Source organism: Sceloporus undulatus, chromosome 4 (assembly GCF_019175285.1).
Source record: "Sceloporus undulatus isolate JIND9_A2432 ecotype Alabama chromosome 4, SceUnd_v1.1, whole genome shotgun sequence".
NCBI lineage: Eukaryota > Metazoa > Chordata > Lepidosauria > Squamata > Phrynosomatidae > Sceloporus > Sceloporus undulatus.
The window spans coordinates 207,177,965-207,197,280 of record NC_056525.1 but is presented as its reverse complement, the minus strand read 5'-3'; the positions used below and the strand labels follow the sequence as shown (position 1 = coordinate 207,197,280).

The 19,316-nt window shown below is 38.8% G+C and overlaps 1 protein-coding gene across 6 annotated transcripts in view; it reads left to right on the top strand.

The window, feature by feature from the left end:
* The window catches only part of EYA1 (EYA transcriptional coactivator and phosphatase 1), a 115,345-nt gene that overhangs the window by 19,879 nt on the left and 76,150 nt on the right, over positions 1–19,316 (top strand). For 4 of the 6 annotated variants that reach the window (XM_042464248.1, XM_042464249.1, XM_042464247.1 and 1 more), the window contains 4 exons: positions 9,659–9,736; positions 12,190–12,259; positions 12,555–12,700; positions 17,484–17,621. In XM_042464248.1, the coding sequence (XP_042320182.1) occupies positions 9,659–9,736; positions 12,190–12,259; positions 12,555–12,700; positions 17,484–17,621 (432 nt within the window). The remainder of the gene's footprint in view (positions 1–9,658; positions 9,737–12,189; positions 12,260–12,554; positions 12,701–17,483; positions 17,622–19,316) is intronic. The other 2 variants (XM_042464252.1, XM_042464250.1) reach the window with 1 other exon arrangement.

The following is a 19,316-nucleotide window of genomic DNA, read 5'->3' as shown; positions in this document are numbered from 1 at the left end:
AACCCTACCTTTAAGGAAAGCTCAAAATAAGATACTTCTGTCACCTGTTCCTGTAGATGCACATTAGCACACCATGACAACAAAACAACAAATCCTTCTAAACCTTTCTTTTCAAAGCATGTTGAGATTCTTAGGCAGTGATGGGGAGTCCCATACAAAGTGCAGTATAGGTATGAGTACCACGCCAGAGACATTTGTCAACTGAAGTACAGTATTGGCCAGAGGTGGTAGTTCTGCAGCTATTACAAACCCACTAAAGGCAAGAAACTCAGTACCCCCCTGCCCTGTCCAATGTGCCCCACATATGAACATATATGCTTTGGAGGTGACTGACTTTAGTGTCCATTGTATAGTATTAATTGTATTTTCCCAGGTTTTTGAAAAATTTGGGTGTACTATTATTGTTCAGAGTAATTAAGAAAAGATCAATTATATGTCTGTCACAGAAATTCTACTGGGATGTTCATACTGATGTAAACTAATGTTCAGAAAAGGAATATATAAAATGAATATCCTACCTAAATCAATAAATAGGTTATAATATCTTTATTTTTCTTATTCAGCATGTTTCTGTCTGATGAAATTTGATGGTTTATGAAACAGGAGACTGCATCAGTTTTTAAGTATAATCATTGCATGTTAGAAATGTATGTGGCAGGGAGAAATATGCAGTAAAATACCTTTATCAAAAAAGGATGTGTAGCATGAAAAAAAAACCTTCTTTCTACTGTTACAGGAAAAAAAAAAACTCTTGGAAAAATATGAATAAGTGTGCACAGCATCCTTCATAGTGTGCTTAATAGTGTGCTTAATTGTTTAATGAAAAAATGAAAAGTCTTATGACACCATAAAAGCAAAACAAATTTATTGTGATAGAGGCTTTTGTGAACAGTCGCTTCATCAATCGATGACAAAGTGGCACATGAGCTTATAATGTTTTTGCATATGTCAGTCCTGAAGGTACCAACAAAATTCCTTTTTGATTATAATGCAGTGAATTAATGTACCTATTGCTGCTATTTTTTTTCCACACTAAATTTATTTTAACTGAATGTATTAAATGGGAAATACTTTAAGGAGAACTGAATATTGGATAATAAACAGTACCTATTTCTCCAATAAGGTTGAATTTAACAGTGGTTTACATGAGTACAAAAATCTGCCTGTGGAATGTTTCATCTGTAATGTAGAAGTAAAATGTGTTTGAGCAAACAGCTGCTCTTAGACTTTGAACATTTATGGACCTATTTTAGTTACAATTGCTAATAATATAGCATACTGCTGTCTCAACTATTGTCTAAACTCAACTACAGTATTAGCTAATTGTTCAACACTGCGGTGATGTTACAATAAAAGAACAATTCAACAGTTCATTATGAAGCATGAAAAATCTTGTGCTAGTAGAAAACATGAAATGAATGTGGTCTGTTCATGAGAACAACAGTATCATCACAAGGCTGTGTTTGTAATTCACAAGCCTTTATGCTGAGTGGTCCAGTTGTGGTTAGAGATAATATTCCACAATAAGTGTTAGGTTGAGCTGCATTTAGAAACCTTAACCATCTATTTTTGTGTTCTTGTCATCACTTACTAATGGATGATATATCTAGCTTCCCCCATCAGACACCTATCAATGGGAGCTTTCTTTCAACATTATTTGTGTGGTGGAGGGTTAGTTTTTCAGAATGCAACAGAAAAAAATTAAAACAAAATAAAGCCTCTTCTCACATTTGTATCTTTATTTGTTTAATTTCCCATGTGCTTGGTTTTTTAAATTTAATTTTAAATCTCGATGTCACTGTGCCTTTTTGAGGGGAGAGGGATTAGCCTGCTAGCCTGAACGAGGCGTTGTCATGACTATGAAAGAATTTAATGCCATATAAAGAAAGGCCCTGAAATTGCAAAGGAGAAAAATAAAATAATTAACTTAGATCAGGCTACCCATTTTAGTAACTGATTATACTGAAAATGTAAACAAACCTTCATCTTAAGCTAAACCTAAGAGGGGTGGCATCTTAAAGAGGGAGACTCCAACTCAACAATCTTCAACAAGCTGCCAGAGAGACAACTCCAGGCAAATTGCGAACAAAATTTGAAGACCCCCCTACAGATTTTCCCCTACAGTGCTTTTGGCAACATATCAAAAACAGCACCTGCAGTCTGGGAAGAATCCTTAGGATTCTCCCTCAAGAAAAACCAAACTGGTTTGATGAAAACAATAAAGAGATCCAGAGCTGTTGGCAAGAAGAGAATTGCTCACCAGGACATCCGCCCAGCCATCTTGCCATGTAAAAAAGCAGCCTTTCGCCTCTCGTGTAGTAAACTTCAGCAAAAACCTGAGACATTCAGAACAAGTGGTGGACCAATTTAGAAGAAAAGACACAATGTTGTGCTGATTGGGTGATCCCAGAGGATTTTATGAAGCTCTTAAAGCAGTGTTTGGACCTTCTTACAGGTCCAAAGCTCCTTATACTGTTCAGATGGTCAAACATTAATTCAAATAAAGCCTCCATTTTGAACCGATGGGTTCAGTGGTATAGAGCCATTGTATGTCTATTCTCCTTTATGGGTCTGAAACATAGATCACTTTCGCCAACACCTGCGACTCCTCGAACGCTTTAATCAGTGCTGTTTATGCACAATTCTAAATATACACTGGGCTGACTATGTGACAAATGTTTGCTGTCTTGAGCAAGCAGAGATCACCAGCATGAGGCCATGCATTGAGAATGCAGCTGCGTTGGACAGGACATGTTCCTAGGATGGAGAACAATCGCTCCCAAAAATAATACTCTACGGTGACCTGCCATGGGTCAGCGAAGAGGGGTGCCCCAAAGAGAGATACAAGGACTCCCTGAAACAACACCTCAACTTAGCCAAATTGATCACCAACAATGTTCCGCCCTGGCCGCGCATGGGAGGCATGGAGACGCACTATCCACGATGCTGCAGCCTTTCAAAACTCACGCCGAATGAGTCTTGAAGAGAAACAATACTGCAGAAAAGAACCACAACTTGGAAACATCACCCTAGGAGACATTCTGCTGTTCTTTCTGCAACTGGACTTGTTTATCTCAGATCGGCATTTTTAGTCATCAACGGCTTGTAGAAAGCGTGGGAGAGTCCTCCTGAATCTTCATTCGCAAAGAAAAGCCAAAGAGAGAGAATATTTCTGAGCAACAGTTCATGGTAACTTGTCATGAAACACTTTTGTATACAATTAAATAGAACCTTTACATTAACTAGGGGCAAAGTTAAATCCAAATTCAGAAAAACTCACCTTACTCTCCTACAAAGGAAATCTTCTCTAACTGATTCACACACGTGATTTCTTAAATGCACTATGTGGTGGCAGAAAGCATAGAGACAGAGAATAGAGGAACAACCTTCTCTTCCAGGGTCTAGGTGACAACCCCCTGGAAGTATGCCACAGTTGCTATTCAGAAAAGTAATTCCCAGTGTGCCAGGCAAAAGAGAGAGAGAGAGAGATGTTTGTCAGTCCCATAGCATGCTAGTGACTGTAAGTTGAGTTTGAAAATATTGGGGGAGAGGGGAAAAAATTATGCGTATATTAAAATTGAGCCAGAGAGGAATTTGAGGCCACACTATGTATCTTGTTGTTGAACTTGTAGATGAAAGAATACCAAGAATAGCCATGTTGGCTATATACACAGTACAGAACAGTAACATGCAAAATCTACGACCATGAACATTTATTGATGCAACCAAAATGCATAAAATAAATGCTGTGAGCTTTAGAATCCACTGGCTTCTTCATCAGGCAAAAGTATTAAAATCATAGGGGAGAAAGAACATTATGATGACGTTAGTCATACAGGCCTGCATTTGTTAAAATGTGCAGCTCTTGTTAATGATCTCAGTGAAAATGGTATGGAGGGATATAAAAAAATAAATAAATGGACACTGCATTTGGCATGTTTTACCTAAACAGTACCTAAATGTTTTCCTAATGCAACAGCATGGAATTTCTTTTAAAAGCAGAATTTATCATGTAAGATATGTGATGAACTCGCTTTTATGAGAAATCTCCATGCTTTTTCATTGGGAAAACATTATGTACTGTTTAGGTAAAACATGCCAAATGCAGTTCCAATTTATTTATTTTTTTAAATGTATGATTTTTAACATATCGGCCTGATGAAGAAGCCAGTGGACATTCGAAAACTTGAAGCATATACTTTGTACATTTTGGGTAGACCTCACAAAGGTATCACTATTGGTGAATTTGGATATTATATATCTTGTACAGTTGAAATTAGTCCTTATATTACATCTCATGTGTAATTTTTACTTCTAGGTTTGAAAGATAAGAGCTTGCCGATATCACTGTTGAAGACACATTTTGGTGCATTGCAATCATATTCATACTTAACTGTGGAGTAAGATTTCTTGTGTGAAATGGGTGCAGTTGCCAGATGAAAAACAGAATAGGGCTGCTATAGCTTTAATAGCTGTGTAGAAGGGAGACTTTCAGTAGGCCTTGTTTGTCATGCAAGATTCTCCTGCTTTTTAACCAGCAACCCTAGAAATGACACATATAGGGATTGTACTGTGTCTAGAATGTATTGATCAAAAAAGATTGTAAACAGTGGGCACAATGGCATGGAAAGTAAATACCCACACTATTCACTTGATAGAATCATAAATATTGATACTTTACCACAAAAATAATCCAAAGTAAATAGCCAATTTTCTTGCAGTTATAAGATTCCAGTCAATAATTTTCTACTTGTTTTTCTTTTTTACATATCAAACTCAATTTTTATTTTAAATCAAATATATATATTTTAAAAAAACCAATTAAGATATCTAATTTTATATTATTATTTTAAAAACTTTGAATTTTAATTAAAATCACTGATCTTTATCTGTCTTGCCAGTCTCTTTTATTTCGGTGCAACTAAATTTTGTGGACTCAAAACAACTGTTAAATTCTCATCATTAGTACCCAATTGACTTATGCGTGGTTGCTATTTGCCCTGGTGGTGCAGTGGTTAAATGCCAGTACTGCAGCCACTCACTCACAAACCACAGGGTTGTGAGTTCAGTCCCAACCAGGGGCCCAGGGTTAACTCAGCCTTGCATTCTTCCAAGGTTGCTAAAATGAGTACCCAGCTCATTGGGAGCACTTAGCTTACAGTTCTAAACCACTTAGAAACTGCTTAGTGTGGTATTGCTGCTTGTTTAGTGAGCATTCAACAATCTCTGCCTTTTGGCCACCAGAAAAAAATGCTTTGAATGTGGTGTTTTATTTGTATTATAAGTTCATATGATATATGTTGGGGTTTTTTTTAGAACATGTTATTTCTAAGCAGCGGCATCCTGCACTAGTGGGGGGTGAGGGGGTCAGGACTTGAGTGTCAGGGCTTATGGGGTGGAGCCAAAAGGGACCACTCCCAACTCCCTGTCCTATGTGGCTTTACTTCAGAGTAAAGCTGCATGGGGCAGGGATGAAAGGGAGGTGGGCCCTCTTCCTCCCTGTCCTACATGGCTTTACTGTACTCTGAAGTAAAGCTGCGCAGGGCAGGGATGGGGCAGCTGAGCCTTCTTTCTCCCTGCCATGCACCATGGCAGGGAGAAGAAGAGCATTCACCAAGTGTCATCCCCCGTTCTGTGGTGTACCCCCCTTCAGTGGTGTCACCAGGTGCAACTCCCCCCCCAGCAACTCCTACTGATGCTACTGTTTCCAAGGACTGTTTCTAGGAGGAATTATATTCCCAAAACTCATATGGTAAGAGCTGGAAGAGACCCCAAGGGTCATTCAGTCCCACCCCCTGCCATGCAGGAAGACACAAACAAAGCACTCCTAGCAAATTCAGTGGAAGCTGCTGTAAAATAATGTAGACGCTTTTTTCAACTTCACATATTCACTGATGGAGTGTGCACTATCTGTAACTATGCAAGAAAGAAATTTTAGAGTAGAAACGTCAGAAAGAAAATGGCAGCATGATGGTTGATTGTTCATTGTAACTGTCAACATGGTGTGCAGCCATGTAGAGAAAAAGAAAAACAGAAATATCTATTTTTCAGGTTATAAATAAGATGGTTAGCATCTAAATGCTATGATATCCTTTTAAAAAGATGTCTTAAGAGCCAGAAAGGTACAGATATTGGAATGATCCAGATATAATGATCCAGATATTGAAAAAGGGGGAGGGGGGTCCAGACTAAGTGCCACCCTTATAATGGGGCTTGGGCACAGTGACACAACCCATTCATTGTATCTAATGGAGGGGGGGCCGGACCCCCCCCCCCCCCCCCTTGGCTACGTCCCTGTCCTGCGCATACCTTTTGGAAAGAGAACTTCTGATTTGGCTCTTATGATTTGTTAAGATTCATGTATAGACATCAGTTTTGTAAAATTTAGTATGGGTGTATGCCATATGTATAGTAAGGCCATATGTATGCATAGTGTACACAGCTGGAGTTGTTTTAAATCTGGGTAGAGCACAATGACTAGCATAAAATGTTTTCACAAAACAACCAAGATAATTGCTTTATCCCACCAGAGAAAATACTAATGAAACAAGAGGTGGCTTGGTCAGTCCATTTAATAGATGGTAATCGTTAGAATTTCATTAGGAGCACATAAGTATCAACCAAAAACTTTATATACATGTGCTTAAAAGGCAGCTGGCTGTAAATTCTTGTACTTTAACAGCAGTGAGAGTTCATTGAGAGTAAAGGATGAACACTGAAAAACCTCTACATATTATCAAACAAAATAGCTTGTTTTGTATGCCTGGTCTCTGAAATGTTCAGTGAGCATGCACATAATGTTGTTTAGCTGTCTGAGTCAGTTACTTTTCAGGAACATTGTGCCCAGATTTGCTCAGCAGTTATGAGCAGGACAAATCGGTGTGCCAAAGCAGGTAACATGACTTTAAGAGTGCAGTTTCCAGTTGATTGTGGTATGAATTCAATATATCAGATGTCTGTATGAATGCTGCATTATTTTTAGGAAATTACTGTACTATATTATGGAGCAGTATTACCTTAGATACTTATTAGATCGCGGAGGATCATATGATTAATATTTAAGGTTGCATTCAGACAATCATATCTTGGACTTATCCTACACTAAGCATGTTTGGTCCTGAACTGGATTGTGGCCAAGAAATGTTAAAAGGCAGCATTTCAACCTTCTGTTCCCTCTCACTGTTCTGAAAGTTGTTCCCACCCAAGTGGTAGAGCCCTTGCTGTTAATCTCCAATAGTCATATTTTCTTCCTTTACCTGCTGCACCTGCGTGTGTGGGGGGGAGGGGTGCGGAGAGGGTGAATTATCTTAAATCTTTGCTATCTTGCAGGTATGCTGACATTGCTGTGGATCAGAGCTTACATTAGAGTAGCACTGGACAACTTCTGGAGGACCAGGGGCAATTTTTCTCCTGGACTTTTGGAAGCCACACATAGCCTCTGATCCTCTTGCACTACCTGGAAATTTTAATCCCCAAATGGTAGATCACCACTGCCCATGTAAACCTATTAGATGGCCAGAAACAAGAAGGCCCAGGGAGGCAAAATGCATTCAGACAGCAAAATGTTCCCCCAGGGTGTTCTGGGAAAGCAGTTTGCCAAAGTTCAAAGTGCGGCACCAACCCACTCTCTAAAAGAAGCTGCTCTGAGCAGCTTCTTTGAAGGGGCGCCACAGGCGTGCTCATGTGTCATGATGATGCACCTTCCAGCCAGTGCCGTTTGGGTGCTGTGCCACACGTGCATCATCATGGCATGACCAGAATGGATCGGCACATGCCAAGATGCTGGCAGAAGGGCTTTGACCATGTACATGCCTGGATGATGGCAGAAGGGCTTTGATCGTGTACGTGCTCAGCCCTATTTGAATCCTAGTTTGGGCCCAGGCACGTATAAACTGCTGGTCTGTATTGGCTCTTAGTTTACTTTTGGACACTTTAGTCAAGAAAGTATCCTTTTTCCCAGGAGCCCTTAGACCAGAACTTGCACAAGTTAATATTGGGACCCTGTATATTCCATTATCCATATTGTTAGAAGTATTGTAAGAGATAAACCTGAATGGGTTTATGAGTGGGTGGGGCACAAACCTTAATGGGTTTATGGGTGGGTGGGGCACACACTGGGAATTGGCAGATTGGAGGCTTGGTGGGCTACAGCATAGCTTGTGGCAGTGACTAGAATTGATATTCTGGGTGGATGCATCTATTTGCATTTAGAGTGTTTTTATTGCCAGTTTTGGATGTTTTGGGGTGGCCATCCTGAAATATCTTTGGGGAAAATCCTCCCTCTGATGTTCTTTTGGCTAGAGTACACTTAGAAGAAAGTAAAAAGTTTTGTGGCAGAGGACATGTTTTGCATGCAAGAGTGAGGATCCTGGCATCTCCAGGTTCAGCTGAGAAAGACTTTTATAGGAACCTCTGGAGACTTGTTGCTTATGTGCACAGACAAAACTGAACTAGATGGACCACTGGTGAGATACAGATCAATCAGCTTACTATATTCAGCAATATCAGCAAGAATGTACAAAGTCTATAAAGATAAAGATTGCCTCCAAAAACACAGCTTAGAAGATGGGAAATCATTGGGATTTATGTGTGTCTGTGTGACAAACACACTGACAAATTACTGATCTCTTTTAATAGGAGTGGGAATTAGGTAGCCTTCCTGCTGTTACTGTTTTGCATCTCCCCAGCATTCTTCATCATTGGCTATGCTACTTAGAGTTGGTGGAAAGTGCAGTTCAACAGCATTTGGAGGGACTTATGATTCCCATGCCTGAGTTATAGTATTATGGAACATCCCCAATATTTGCAGATGATGAAGAAAAGGTTAGATTAAATGGCGAAGGCATACGAAATTATAGAATAGGTTCAATTCATTAACATTAGCCAGAGTTAACAGCATCTTTGATACAGTATCTTAGATCAGGCCTGTGGTCCATGTACCCCTAGGAGAAACATAGATGGGCTTCAAGGAATCTCTGAGTGGGATACAGAAAAGATTCCCCCAACTTCACTTTCCTTCACATTTTATTGAAAACTGTGTTTAAATTCATTTTTCTGGGGAACTGGGGTATAGTTTTTCAGATTCTGAAAAAGGGTCCCCCAAACAGTTAGGATACAGTAGACTGATATCTAACTAAATAGTAATACATAGTTTTATTTGTTCTTTCATTCATTTTGGACAGATATGACTAGAATAGATTATGCAACTGATATTTCTGTAAATTGACACCAAAGTAACTTTCCTCCTGTACACACTGTCCTTAAAGGCCAGGTTGGGGGTGGAGTTGGGGTATAGCATCTGCACGTCACACAACCCAGCTCTGCCCCTGGGGCAGTGTGATGCCACACGCCACACCATATGGCGTGCGGCATCATGGCACTCCTCTGGCGCTGCTTCCAAATGACGCAGCACCAGAGGAGTGCCATAAAGCTATACAGCCATGGGTATTGCACCCTGGAAAGGCTGGATCAGAGCTGCAGTGAAAATTGAAGTGCCAGCAGGCCGCGGTCTGCACAGCCCCTTTGTTTGGATTTTGTGAAATGTTGCCTTCATATACAATTTGAACAGATAGTATCTACATATGTGTTGCACATGTACACGTGAGTGTTTGTTCACAAGTATTATTATAAGCAGAACATATTTTATTTATATTTTTAGTTAAAACAGAGCCAATGAGCAGCAGTGAGATTGCAACTACAACAGCAGACGGGTCTTTAGACAGTTTCTCAGGATCAGGTAAGGAAGCAATCAAAGTATTTTCACTTTGCCTAAATTTAATACCTAGTTGGTGGTGGGGAGGGGGGAGTGTTTCTTTTGATTTTCTTCTGATTTTCCTGTTCTGGATATTCTCTTTATTGGGGCTGCTGTGCCACCTGTTAAATATAACTATACCCCAGCCACTCATTAATGTATATACCACAAATACCCATGTGTAAGGCAGCCTCATGTATAAATCAGGGACAGGTTTGGGAACCAAACTAATGCATTTTGATATGACCTATGAATAAATTGAGGGTAAAATTTAGGGGTATGTGGCAAAGAATGGAAAAGACAAAAACCAAGGAAAATGATGCCAAAGAACTTACAAAATTCTGGCTAGCATAACTGTGCTTACCCTAAAAGCTGGATGATGATCAGGGAATTTTGGGAAATTCTGGCTCTATGATGTGTGGGAGAGGTGACCAGGTGCTGGCAAGTCTAAGAAAATGTGCACATGTCAAAAAGAATGTAAAGGCAAAGCAAAATAAAAGCAAAAACAAAAAAACAAAACAAAAAATGGCAATGCTAGCAGTGATTACAGCAGGGGTAGGCAACCTGCGGCCCGCGGGCCGGATGCGGCCCGGCGAGGCCTTGGGACCAGCCCCAGCCCGGTCCTGCCGCCGATTGCCGCCGAGGCCTTTCCATAGCCAACCTCAACTACAAACTTTCAAATCCCCTTTGTTTCTGAGAGAGAATTGGTATGTTTGACTTTAGCATGGTAAATGCTTCTAAAGTAGCCTCACTGCTCTAAAAATATTATGTCTATATTTAACCTTCTAACCTGAATAAAGGTACAGAATCGTGCCTTAGTGTTTTGGTTGCTTTCCTATATTACGTGGTAGAATACTTGCTTTCCATGCAGAAGAATCCATGTTTTATTTCTAATATATTTCTGATATATTTAATCAGGACTGGAAAAGTCCTGTCTGGTACACTGGAAAGCCACTCTTAGACATTGTAACCCAGGAGCTGGGTTATCTGGTTTCTCTGTGTGTATGTGTCTTCAAGTTGCCTATCGACTTATTGTGGCCCCATGAATTTCATATGGCTTTCAAGGAGTACTCAGACGTGACTAACAGGCCTGTATTCTGCTCACCAACTCTTTATCGGCAGGCCATTCCCTCTCTTCCCCAGGGACCTGACAATGTAGAAAGAATGCAATTTCTTTCATTGCAAGGTCATTCTGGCCTTTGCAACCCCCACAGGGAAGTGGAATAAAAAGGGAAAAGAGATGTGCATGTGTGTGGAGAATGAACAGAGAATATTTTTTTCATCTGTTTTTAAATTCATTTTTTCTACTGACATCCACTCATCATCTATCTAGACTCCTATCAGATTTTGTTAACTGTCAGTTCGAATTTAGAAAAAAAAACAAAAACCAAGAGCAGTTTGTTTGGATACTGTTAACATTTGGCTTTGTCTGTACCCAGTACTAGTAAATGGCCCCTGAAAGAGTATAAACAAATGGATGAGGCCATCAGCTAAAAAGATTCTCAATCTGAGATGTATAAAATACTGGAGAGGATTTGCTGACACACATCATGTATCCCACTTGTCACTACTAAGGGCCCAACTAGTAGTTTGACTGCGGGTGTAGTCTATTAGGAGGCCAAGGGATTAAAAAGATAGTAACTTAGAAGATAAATAGCAAGTTAGAAGAGAAAAAATACAGTAAGTTAGAAGAGCATTGTATTTGACTGAACTGTGCATTTTTTAAAAGGCAAACATTTTACTTTTAAGAACCATAAGTGGCATATTGGGAAGGGCAAAGTTGTGACAAAAGAAGAGTTGGAATGTATGATGGGGATGTTTAAAAGCCTTAATACAGTGGTTCTCAATGGTAGAGCAAGACCCCCCCCCCCTTCCCGGGGGGCATGAGAATTATTCAAAGGAGGACCCAAGACTTGGAGGCTCTGATCCCTCTTGTGCCTCCTCTTCCCAAACTTTTTAATGTGTAAAATTTACATATGTGCTTTGATAAATATTGAATTTAATTAAATAAAACTTCCAGTTTGAACAACATTATTTCCTTATAAAATGTAAAAATATGAATATACATGAATGTGCACACGATAATATGCAAATTAAATAAAGAAAATATTTTTATTCATATAGTATGTTGAGGGAGAGGAGAGAATGTCCAAATGTAGATGTAAAGGGGACCCCAAGGGTAAAAAGTCTGAGTACCACTGCCTTAACTTTTGGCTTAAGTATTTTATGAATGATCCCTTAGGTGTAATTACAGCAGTCTAATTTGTTATTAAAAATTATTGCCCTGCCTTGAACCCAGTAAAGTGTTACTTGGCGCAGTTTTCATTTAATTAACCTTTGTTAAGTGTGTAAAGTTCCCTTAACAAAAATAATGTTTATGTTAGATGAGTGTGTGTGTGTGTATTTATACTTCCGTGTCCCTTCTTTTTTCCTTACAGCAATTGGAAGTAGTGGCTTTAGCCCAAGACAAACTCATCCATTTTCCCCTCCACAGATATACCCGTCCAAGTAAGATGCTTGTTTCTTTTTTAAAAAAAAGCAGTAGAGTTAAACTTCGTTTGAATTATAATTGGATCCATCTGTTAAATCTTAATTGAAATCAGTTTATCCTTGTGAGAGGTAGTAACTAGAAAAATTTCTAGACATAGAAAACCGATTAATTAAGCAATTACTTTGGCATAGCGGTCAAGGAATTCAGATTCTGTCCTGTAGTTTAACTAAAATATTTGTATATTTCTGTCTAACGAGAAGGCTTCTCTCTCCTTCCCTCCCTCATTCTCTCTCCCCATTTTGTAACAAATAGTAGACCATACCCACATATTCTTCCTACTCCTTCTTCACAAACCATGGCTGCATATGGACAGACACAATTTTCCACAGGGATGCAACAAGCCACTGCTTATTCAGCCTACCCACAGCCAGGGCAACCCTATGGAATTCCATCATATGGTGAGTTAATTTGCTGGGGAGATGGTAAGAAAACATTATGTACTGAATTATGAAGTTGCTTTTTGTAGTATTAAGCAGTGGCAGAGGATTGCATTTTTGAAGCATTCCTTAAGCACCAAATCACATCTTAGGAATTCTGTGATACAGCACAACTAATTTTGAACATAACCTGAAGCTTTAAAAGCAATAGAGCAGGATCTGAGGTTGTTCTAGGACTTTATACTTGAGTTTCTTAGGCCCGGTACAGACCTGCAGGAAGCGCCATCCTCGGGCCAAAACTAGGGTTCGGAAACAGCAAGCAACCGCATTCTCCCAATCCCTAGCACGTAATGGCAGCACCATAATGACGGCCTTCCATCCACATCGGGGCCACCATCATGACATAAGCAATGTGCAGCGTCCAAACATTGTTGCGCCACACTTGCATCATGGACACACCACAGTGCGCCAATGGCATACTCATGGCATCCGGCGCGCACAATTTGGCTGCTGCAGCCTCCGTCAGGAGCGGTCCGTCAAACCCATTAGTTATTTGAAGTGTTTCTTCTTTAAATGTTTAATACCTACTTGTATCTTATTTTACTGCATATATAGATCACTGCTTTAGGTTCTGAATTTTCTATGGCAAGGTTTACCAAACTGTAAGCTGGATCCAGATTTAAACTACGTGCTTGAACTAGGTAAACTGTGTAATGATTGAGGGCTGAAACAGACATCCTGAAGGGGCAGCTTCAAGCTGCCCCAAAGAAAGCCAGATTGGGGCTGCAGCAACTGCACGCCGCAGCCCTAATTCAGCATTTTGCCAGTGCAAAAAGAGGCAGCAAAATGCCACTCCTTTTGAGCTGGCAAAAAGCCTGCTTTTCTTTGTGGCGCTCCTGCAGCATGCAGCCTATACAGTACACCCACATCATATGCTGGAAGCTGTGCTGGAAGGAGTTGTGCCACGTGCCTAAAGAAGCAATGGTGCGTGTCTGTTGCATGCCGCCGCGGGCCTGAACACTTGAATGGGGCTTGGGCATCCACATTTTTCCTTTACACGGGAGGTCCGGAACAGATCCCCCACGTAAGGAGAGGGCGGATTTTAAATACTGTGCCACTGGAGTGCCACAAAGCTGTCAGGCAGGCAGCTTCATGGCAGCTTCTTCCTGCTTGAGGGCATGAATCATCTAAACAACATGTCCCCAAGCTGCTGGGAAGCTGCTGCAAAGGGGCCATCTGTTTTGCCCCTGAGTTAAATCCTACTGAATTCAGTAGGTTTCTTCTAAATGTGGCCAAGTTTAGATCCATTCCTGTACCTATAGCCCATGTAGAAAGATCAGTGGGCTTTTTTTTTTGTTGTGAGCCCAGTAGTGAGTATGAGGCTTTGAGCTTAGCATGAATGAGCACTGACCATTTTTTGTTGGAAGTGGAAAGACCATAACTTTATTTCTTACTGCTGAATAGGATGGGTCCATATCCAGGCATCCATTGACCTTCCTGCCAACCAATTCAGCAGCCTTCACTTGCTGTGGATAGCCACCACCTTCCAACCAACCAGGGTGCCTCTGATTGGTTGGCTTTCCCATTCTATACCAAAACCTGGGACGAGCCCTTGGGATCATTTTTGCTTTATCCACAGCTGACATTCACAAGTTGGCACTTCTTTTTGAATCAGGAAGTACACTATACAGATTACTGAACATGTTAAAAGGAAACCTGAATGAGGATGCATGTTTTCATCTTTGCTACCATGACTGTACTTTTATTTTTTGAAAGATTTTCCCCCCACAAAAGATAGTGTGATCCAAATAAGTCTGAAGGCCCACTGATTCCAGGTATTTAAGCATACATAATGTAAACAACCCCATAATTTTCTTCAATAGAACAAGCAATTGATATATTGATCAAGGGAAACATTGATCAAATAATTCGTTAATAATGTATCCTGAAATTTTGTCCCACATAAAAAAGATTTAATGTCTCCTCTCAAACAAAAGTAAACAGGAAGCACTGTCACATTTCAGTTGGGAGCATGTTGCATAGTTCAGGGCTACTTACCTAAAAGCTTTGCTGTTCCCCACAGTTAATTTCACCACTCTACTAAGGAGGTTTCTGAGTTGTGCCTCCACAGTCAGTGACATGATGAGGAGGCAAACAGGATAATAAACAGGATATTAGTATCTTGAGTCATGCATGACTCAGAACATGAAGGGCTTTACTATGGCAGCAAAGCTGATCATGAGTGATTTTCAGAGTTGCAATCTAGAACCACCTGTAGGTTTAGTCACCAACACCTTGGTTAACTCAGTTCTAGCTATCTGTTTCACTCTTGTAACTTCTTCTAAAGTTCCTCTGAAAAACAAAAACAATGTTTTAGGATCATACTTCCGAGTTTTATATATCATCAAAAATAAGCTTTATGCACCTGGGTTTTATTCCATAATGTGAGAGCTATGTGATGTTTAAAAACACATGCACACTGTTATCCTTTTTTGATAACTGAAATGTATTTTTAAACATTTCAAGAATAAAAAAGGGAGTTTAGCTTCTATGAAATTATCTTATAAGGTACTTTTAGAACAATAATTGTGTATGCTAATTATATTTAAAATTAAACTTAATTCAATCTGAGGGATCCAGGTTACATGAGTTATTAAAAAACCTTGCTGAACAGAAAGCATTGTCCTGTGATACTTCACATAACTAGCTGTAACCACAAACCAGAACTGAAATTGTAATTACATATATGTTTAATATGTGTAATCAAACACATATTAAGCTGTCATTTAGTAATGAAGTATTTTTAATTAATTTAGCAAAGGCTCTCTATTTCTCCATTCCTTCACTGTATACTGTAGTATGTATACTAAATGTCAGTAATGTAATGAAAAAGGTGGTGGAGATAATTACTTTTAACAGCTATTTAAGAAGATTTCCTTGATCTTTGGTTACAAGGCTCTTACAAACATGGACTTTTCTTTTCAGTATGGCTTTCAGTTATTCCTATTCTGAAGAATTATCATTGGGCTTTTAGTTGTTTGTATTCATTTACTGATGTATTTTAACAAATATTCATGTGTTAGCACAATTCTCATAAATGTATTGGAATCACCAGAGTTCTGATAATATCTTTATGGTTTCTTCCTCTTATTGTAAACAAAAGGGTAAAAGAATTAAGATAGTCTTTCACAATATATCTACCACGTGGAGACTGTTCTAGGGCCAAATGAAACTTTACACTGCAGCTGCATGTAATGTTACCATGACTCCTGTTTCTCTTTTTCAATATACTCTCAGGAGAGGAAGATTAGCAGTAGCTGAGAGGCTATTGCAAAAGGGAGGTAACTACAGGGTATATAGAGTAATGACACACCAGAAATTACATTGGCATGATCCATATGTTGAGTTTGTTTGTATGCCAAAACATACATTGGTCCTGATGGAATTGCTTGTGTTTATGTGACTATTAAGCATTTTATCATGCATTTGTGTTGGTGTGGAGGCAATCCATACTGTGAAGGGCAAAGGCACATGGCCCTGGAATACACAAAGGGACAATGGAGACAGTTCTATGTACTGTTTGTGGGGTGTCATTGTCTCTGCCCCCAGCCCCTAATAATTAGAAAATGCTGTCTGTTTATTTTGTAAAGATGTTTTACTTTTCCGGATAACATCCCTGTGTCAATTCGAAAGGACTGTTAATGATGGACAAAAATGTTTGATTTTTTTTCCTTAGGTAAAATCTCTGTCTCTAGTAAATTTTAAAGGTTATAACATTTTAATATTTATCTTAATCTGAAGAAGCATCTCAAAAGTATTTTACATGCTTTACACCTGCATTAGTTGTGTGGGAAAAGTGTATTCCTTCTGCAGTTTCTATTGATTTTGTCTCACCTATGCTATTCTATAATTAAAATGGCTAGACCTAATGTCAGACTTTGAAACTGTGAGCAGTGCTGCCCACAATAAGCCTCTGTGTATGGACACTAGCTCTCAATTAGGTATAGGCTTAAATCAGAACCACACTTACCTGTAAATAAATCCCATTGAATTCAAAGGAGCTTGCATCAGAGCTGACATATATAGGATTGTAATGTAAAACTTTAGTTTATCTTTCAGTTAAGTATATTACACCCTGTATGCCTTGTAATTTAAGAAGGCTGAATAGAAATTTCATCATATTATATGCGCAATATAACCAAAAGCTAAAATTTATGAAAAAACGTATGTCTCTTTTTCCAGCCATCCCCAAGGCCCTCCCAACCCCTCATTTTTTAAAGTAAGATTACCCCTAAAACAACTAAATAGCCTCTAGGTAGGTTCATTAACTGTAACCTACCATCCTAACCCTCAGACCCCTGAATCAAAATCACCTGCTTGAACCTGGAGATTGGATTGATTTGAGCTGCTGTATGGCCCGAAATTGGGTGATGCAGCCTGCCATGGAGGCAGAAATGACCTCTCTGTGCACCTACTCAACCCTACCTTGGTAAATATGTTTAGGATCACTTAAAAGTTGCAATCTCATATACACTTCATTGTCAGTCCCACTGAACCCAGTTGTAGTTTTTCTTGAATAGGCAATGATAGGATTGTACTGTAAGATATGATCTACATTTGATTATGCTGAATATAAGTAAACTGGAAGAATTTTTTTTAAATGGAATTAAATTATTGAGGCTTTAGTTGGATTGTGGATTAGTGTGCCTCTGCATACTTAGTGCATGAATAATTATGTTTCTATTTAATATCCTTAAAGTGTTTGAATATGAACAAAAAGCTTTGCTATCACTAACTGATTTAGGTGCATTGTGGGCAGGCATCAAGACAGAAGGTGGATTGTCTCAAACGCAGTCGCCTGGACAGACAGGCTTTCTGAGCTATGGTGCTAGCTTTAGCACTCCCCAGCCAGGACAGGCTCCTTACAGTTACCAGATGCAAGGTCTGTATAACTGATTAGAATTCATTGAATTCATTTGATTTTTGCATATGATTTTGGTTTATTTTATTTTAAATCCTAATTGATTTTTTTAAATCCATAAAAAGCAGAATTAAGTCAACTTTAAATGCACTTAAACACCACTGCTGACAATGCATTAGCATTTTCCATTCAAGACACAGTTTTAATAGCCTTGTCAACATTTTCAGAATAACTATTTTATTGTATGATCCCAGTATTCAAGATCATCTTTCTTTTAAAATTAGTCTCTTTTTTAGAAAAGGTTCTGTGTTGTGATAGAAAATAAAACAGTGTGAAAAATTGTATCAAGAGTATATATACAAGTTGACATGATTTCATCCCTTAGGTGTGTTTTCTTTATCTGTAAATTTGAGATGACGTTCCCTACAAGTTAACTTGTCAGAATGATTTAGCTAATGTTGGCAGTATACTCTAGAAGCTATATAAGTATTAGATGTTATCAGTTGTGGGTTTTTTCCCTGAGCAATTTAATGTTTACTTGATGTTATACATTATACCTAATACATTGTATATTTCTCTGTGTCAGTACTTACGGAATCCAGTTTTCCTGAGGAACAGAGAAAGAGATTCAAAACTAACCAGAAATATGATCTCTAAATTTAGACTGGGTCATTGAGAGGTATGCATGTTGAGCCCCTTGGAAACCTTAGAACAGATGTTATGAAGCAGAGAAGCCTTAATGTATTAACTGGATCAGACCTCATTGATGCTGAATAGCTTTTAGGATGTATTGATCTAGTCCTTAACCTTTACGCAAGGGGAACATTTACCTTTTGAATTGACAGAAAAATTAGAATGGCAGAGGTTCTGCCATGAGGTCTGGATTAAAATACATTGCTCCCAAATTTGCAGCAGGGAGGATAGAATTCTTTTAGCTGATTTAAAGTTTTTTGTTGTTGAACTTAGGGTTGAATCAAATATTTACCTATACAATTGAATGGGTGCTTCTGGCCCATTTTAAGAGAATCTTGCTGTTCAGAATTAAGTCTCATTCAGTGCAGTGTGACTAACCTCCAGGTAAGTGTGTGAAGATTTGCATTTTAACTATTATAGAACTGTTACATAGCTTGCAGAAGAGAAGTTTGAGACAGGTATTTGCTTATTTTCATGACTTGTACAGTTTTATAAAACAGTTGAGTTTTACAGCCTTTGAATAGGGCAAAAATGTCACTTTCCACATAATTATTTGCAATGTTACTGAATATATCATCATTTGAAATTCCACTCTGCGTTAATATTTGGGGGGAAAGCATGTCAAAGGTTGAAAATTAATGCCCTTTTCTTTCAGGTGGTACATATAACATTGAGCTGAATTTTAAATGGGATTTCTTTTAAGTCAGAGTTCCCCAGGTACTGTCCTGTTAAAAGATTGTTATTTCCTTAGAATGTGAATTTAAAATCTGTCCATAATATTTTTAAGTTTAAAAAAACAACTCAACTTATTTTCATGCTCTCATTAAATATGAGAGATAAAAATAGTATCCTTTTCTCTCATATAAGCTGACACTCATATTTAAGGAAATGTTCCCATGAATAAAGTTTGCAGAACTGTTCAAAAGGACTGCATTATTTTATTTATTGGGAATTAATATGTAGCCCTCAATAAAAAAAGACCTCATGGTGCTTTGCATAAAATCATGATTAACATAAAAGCAA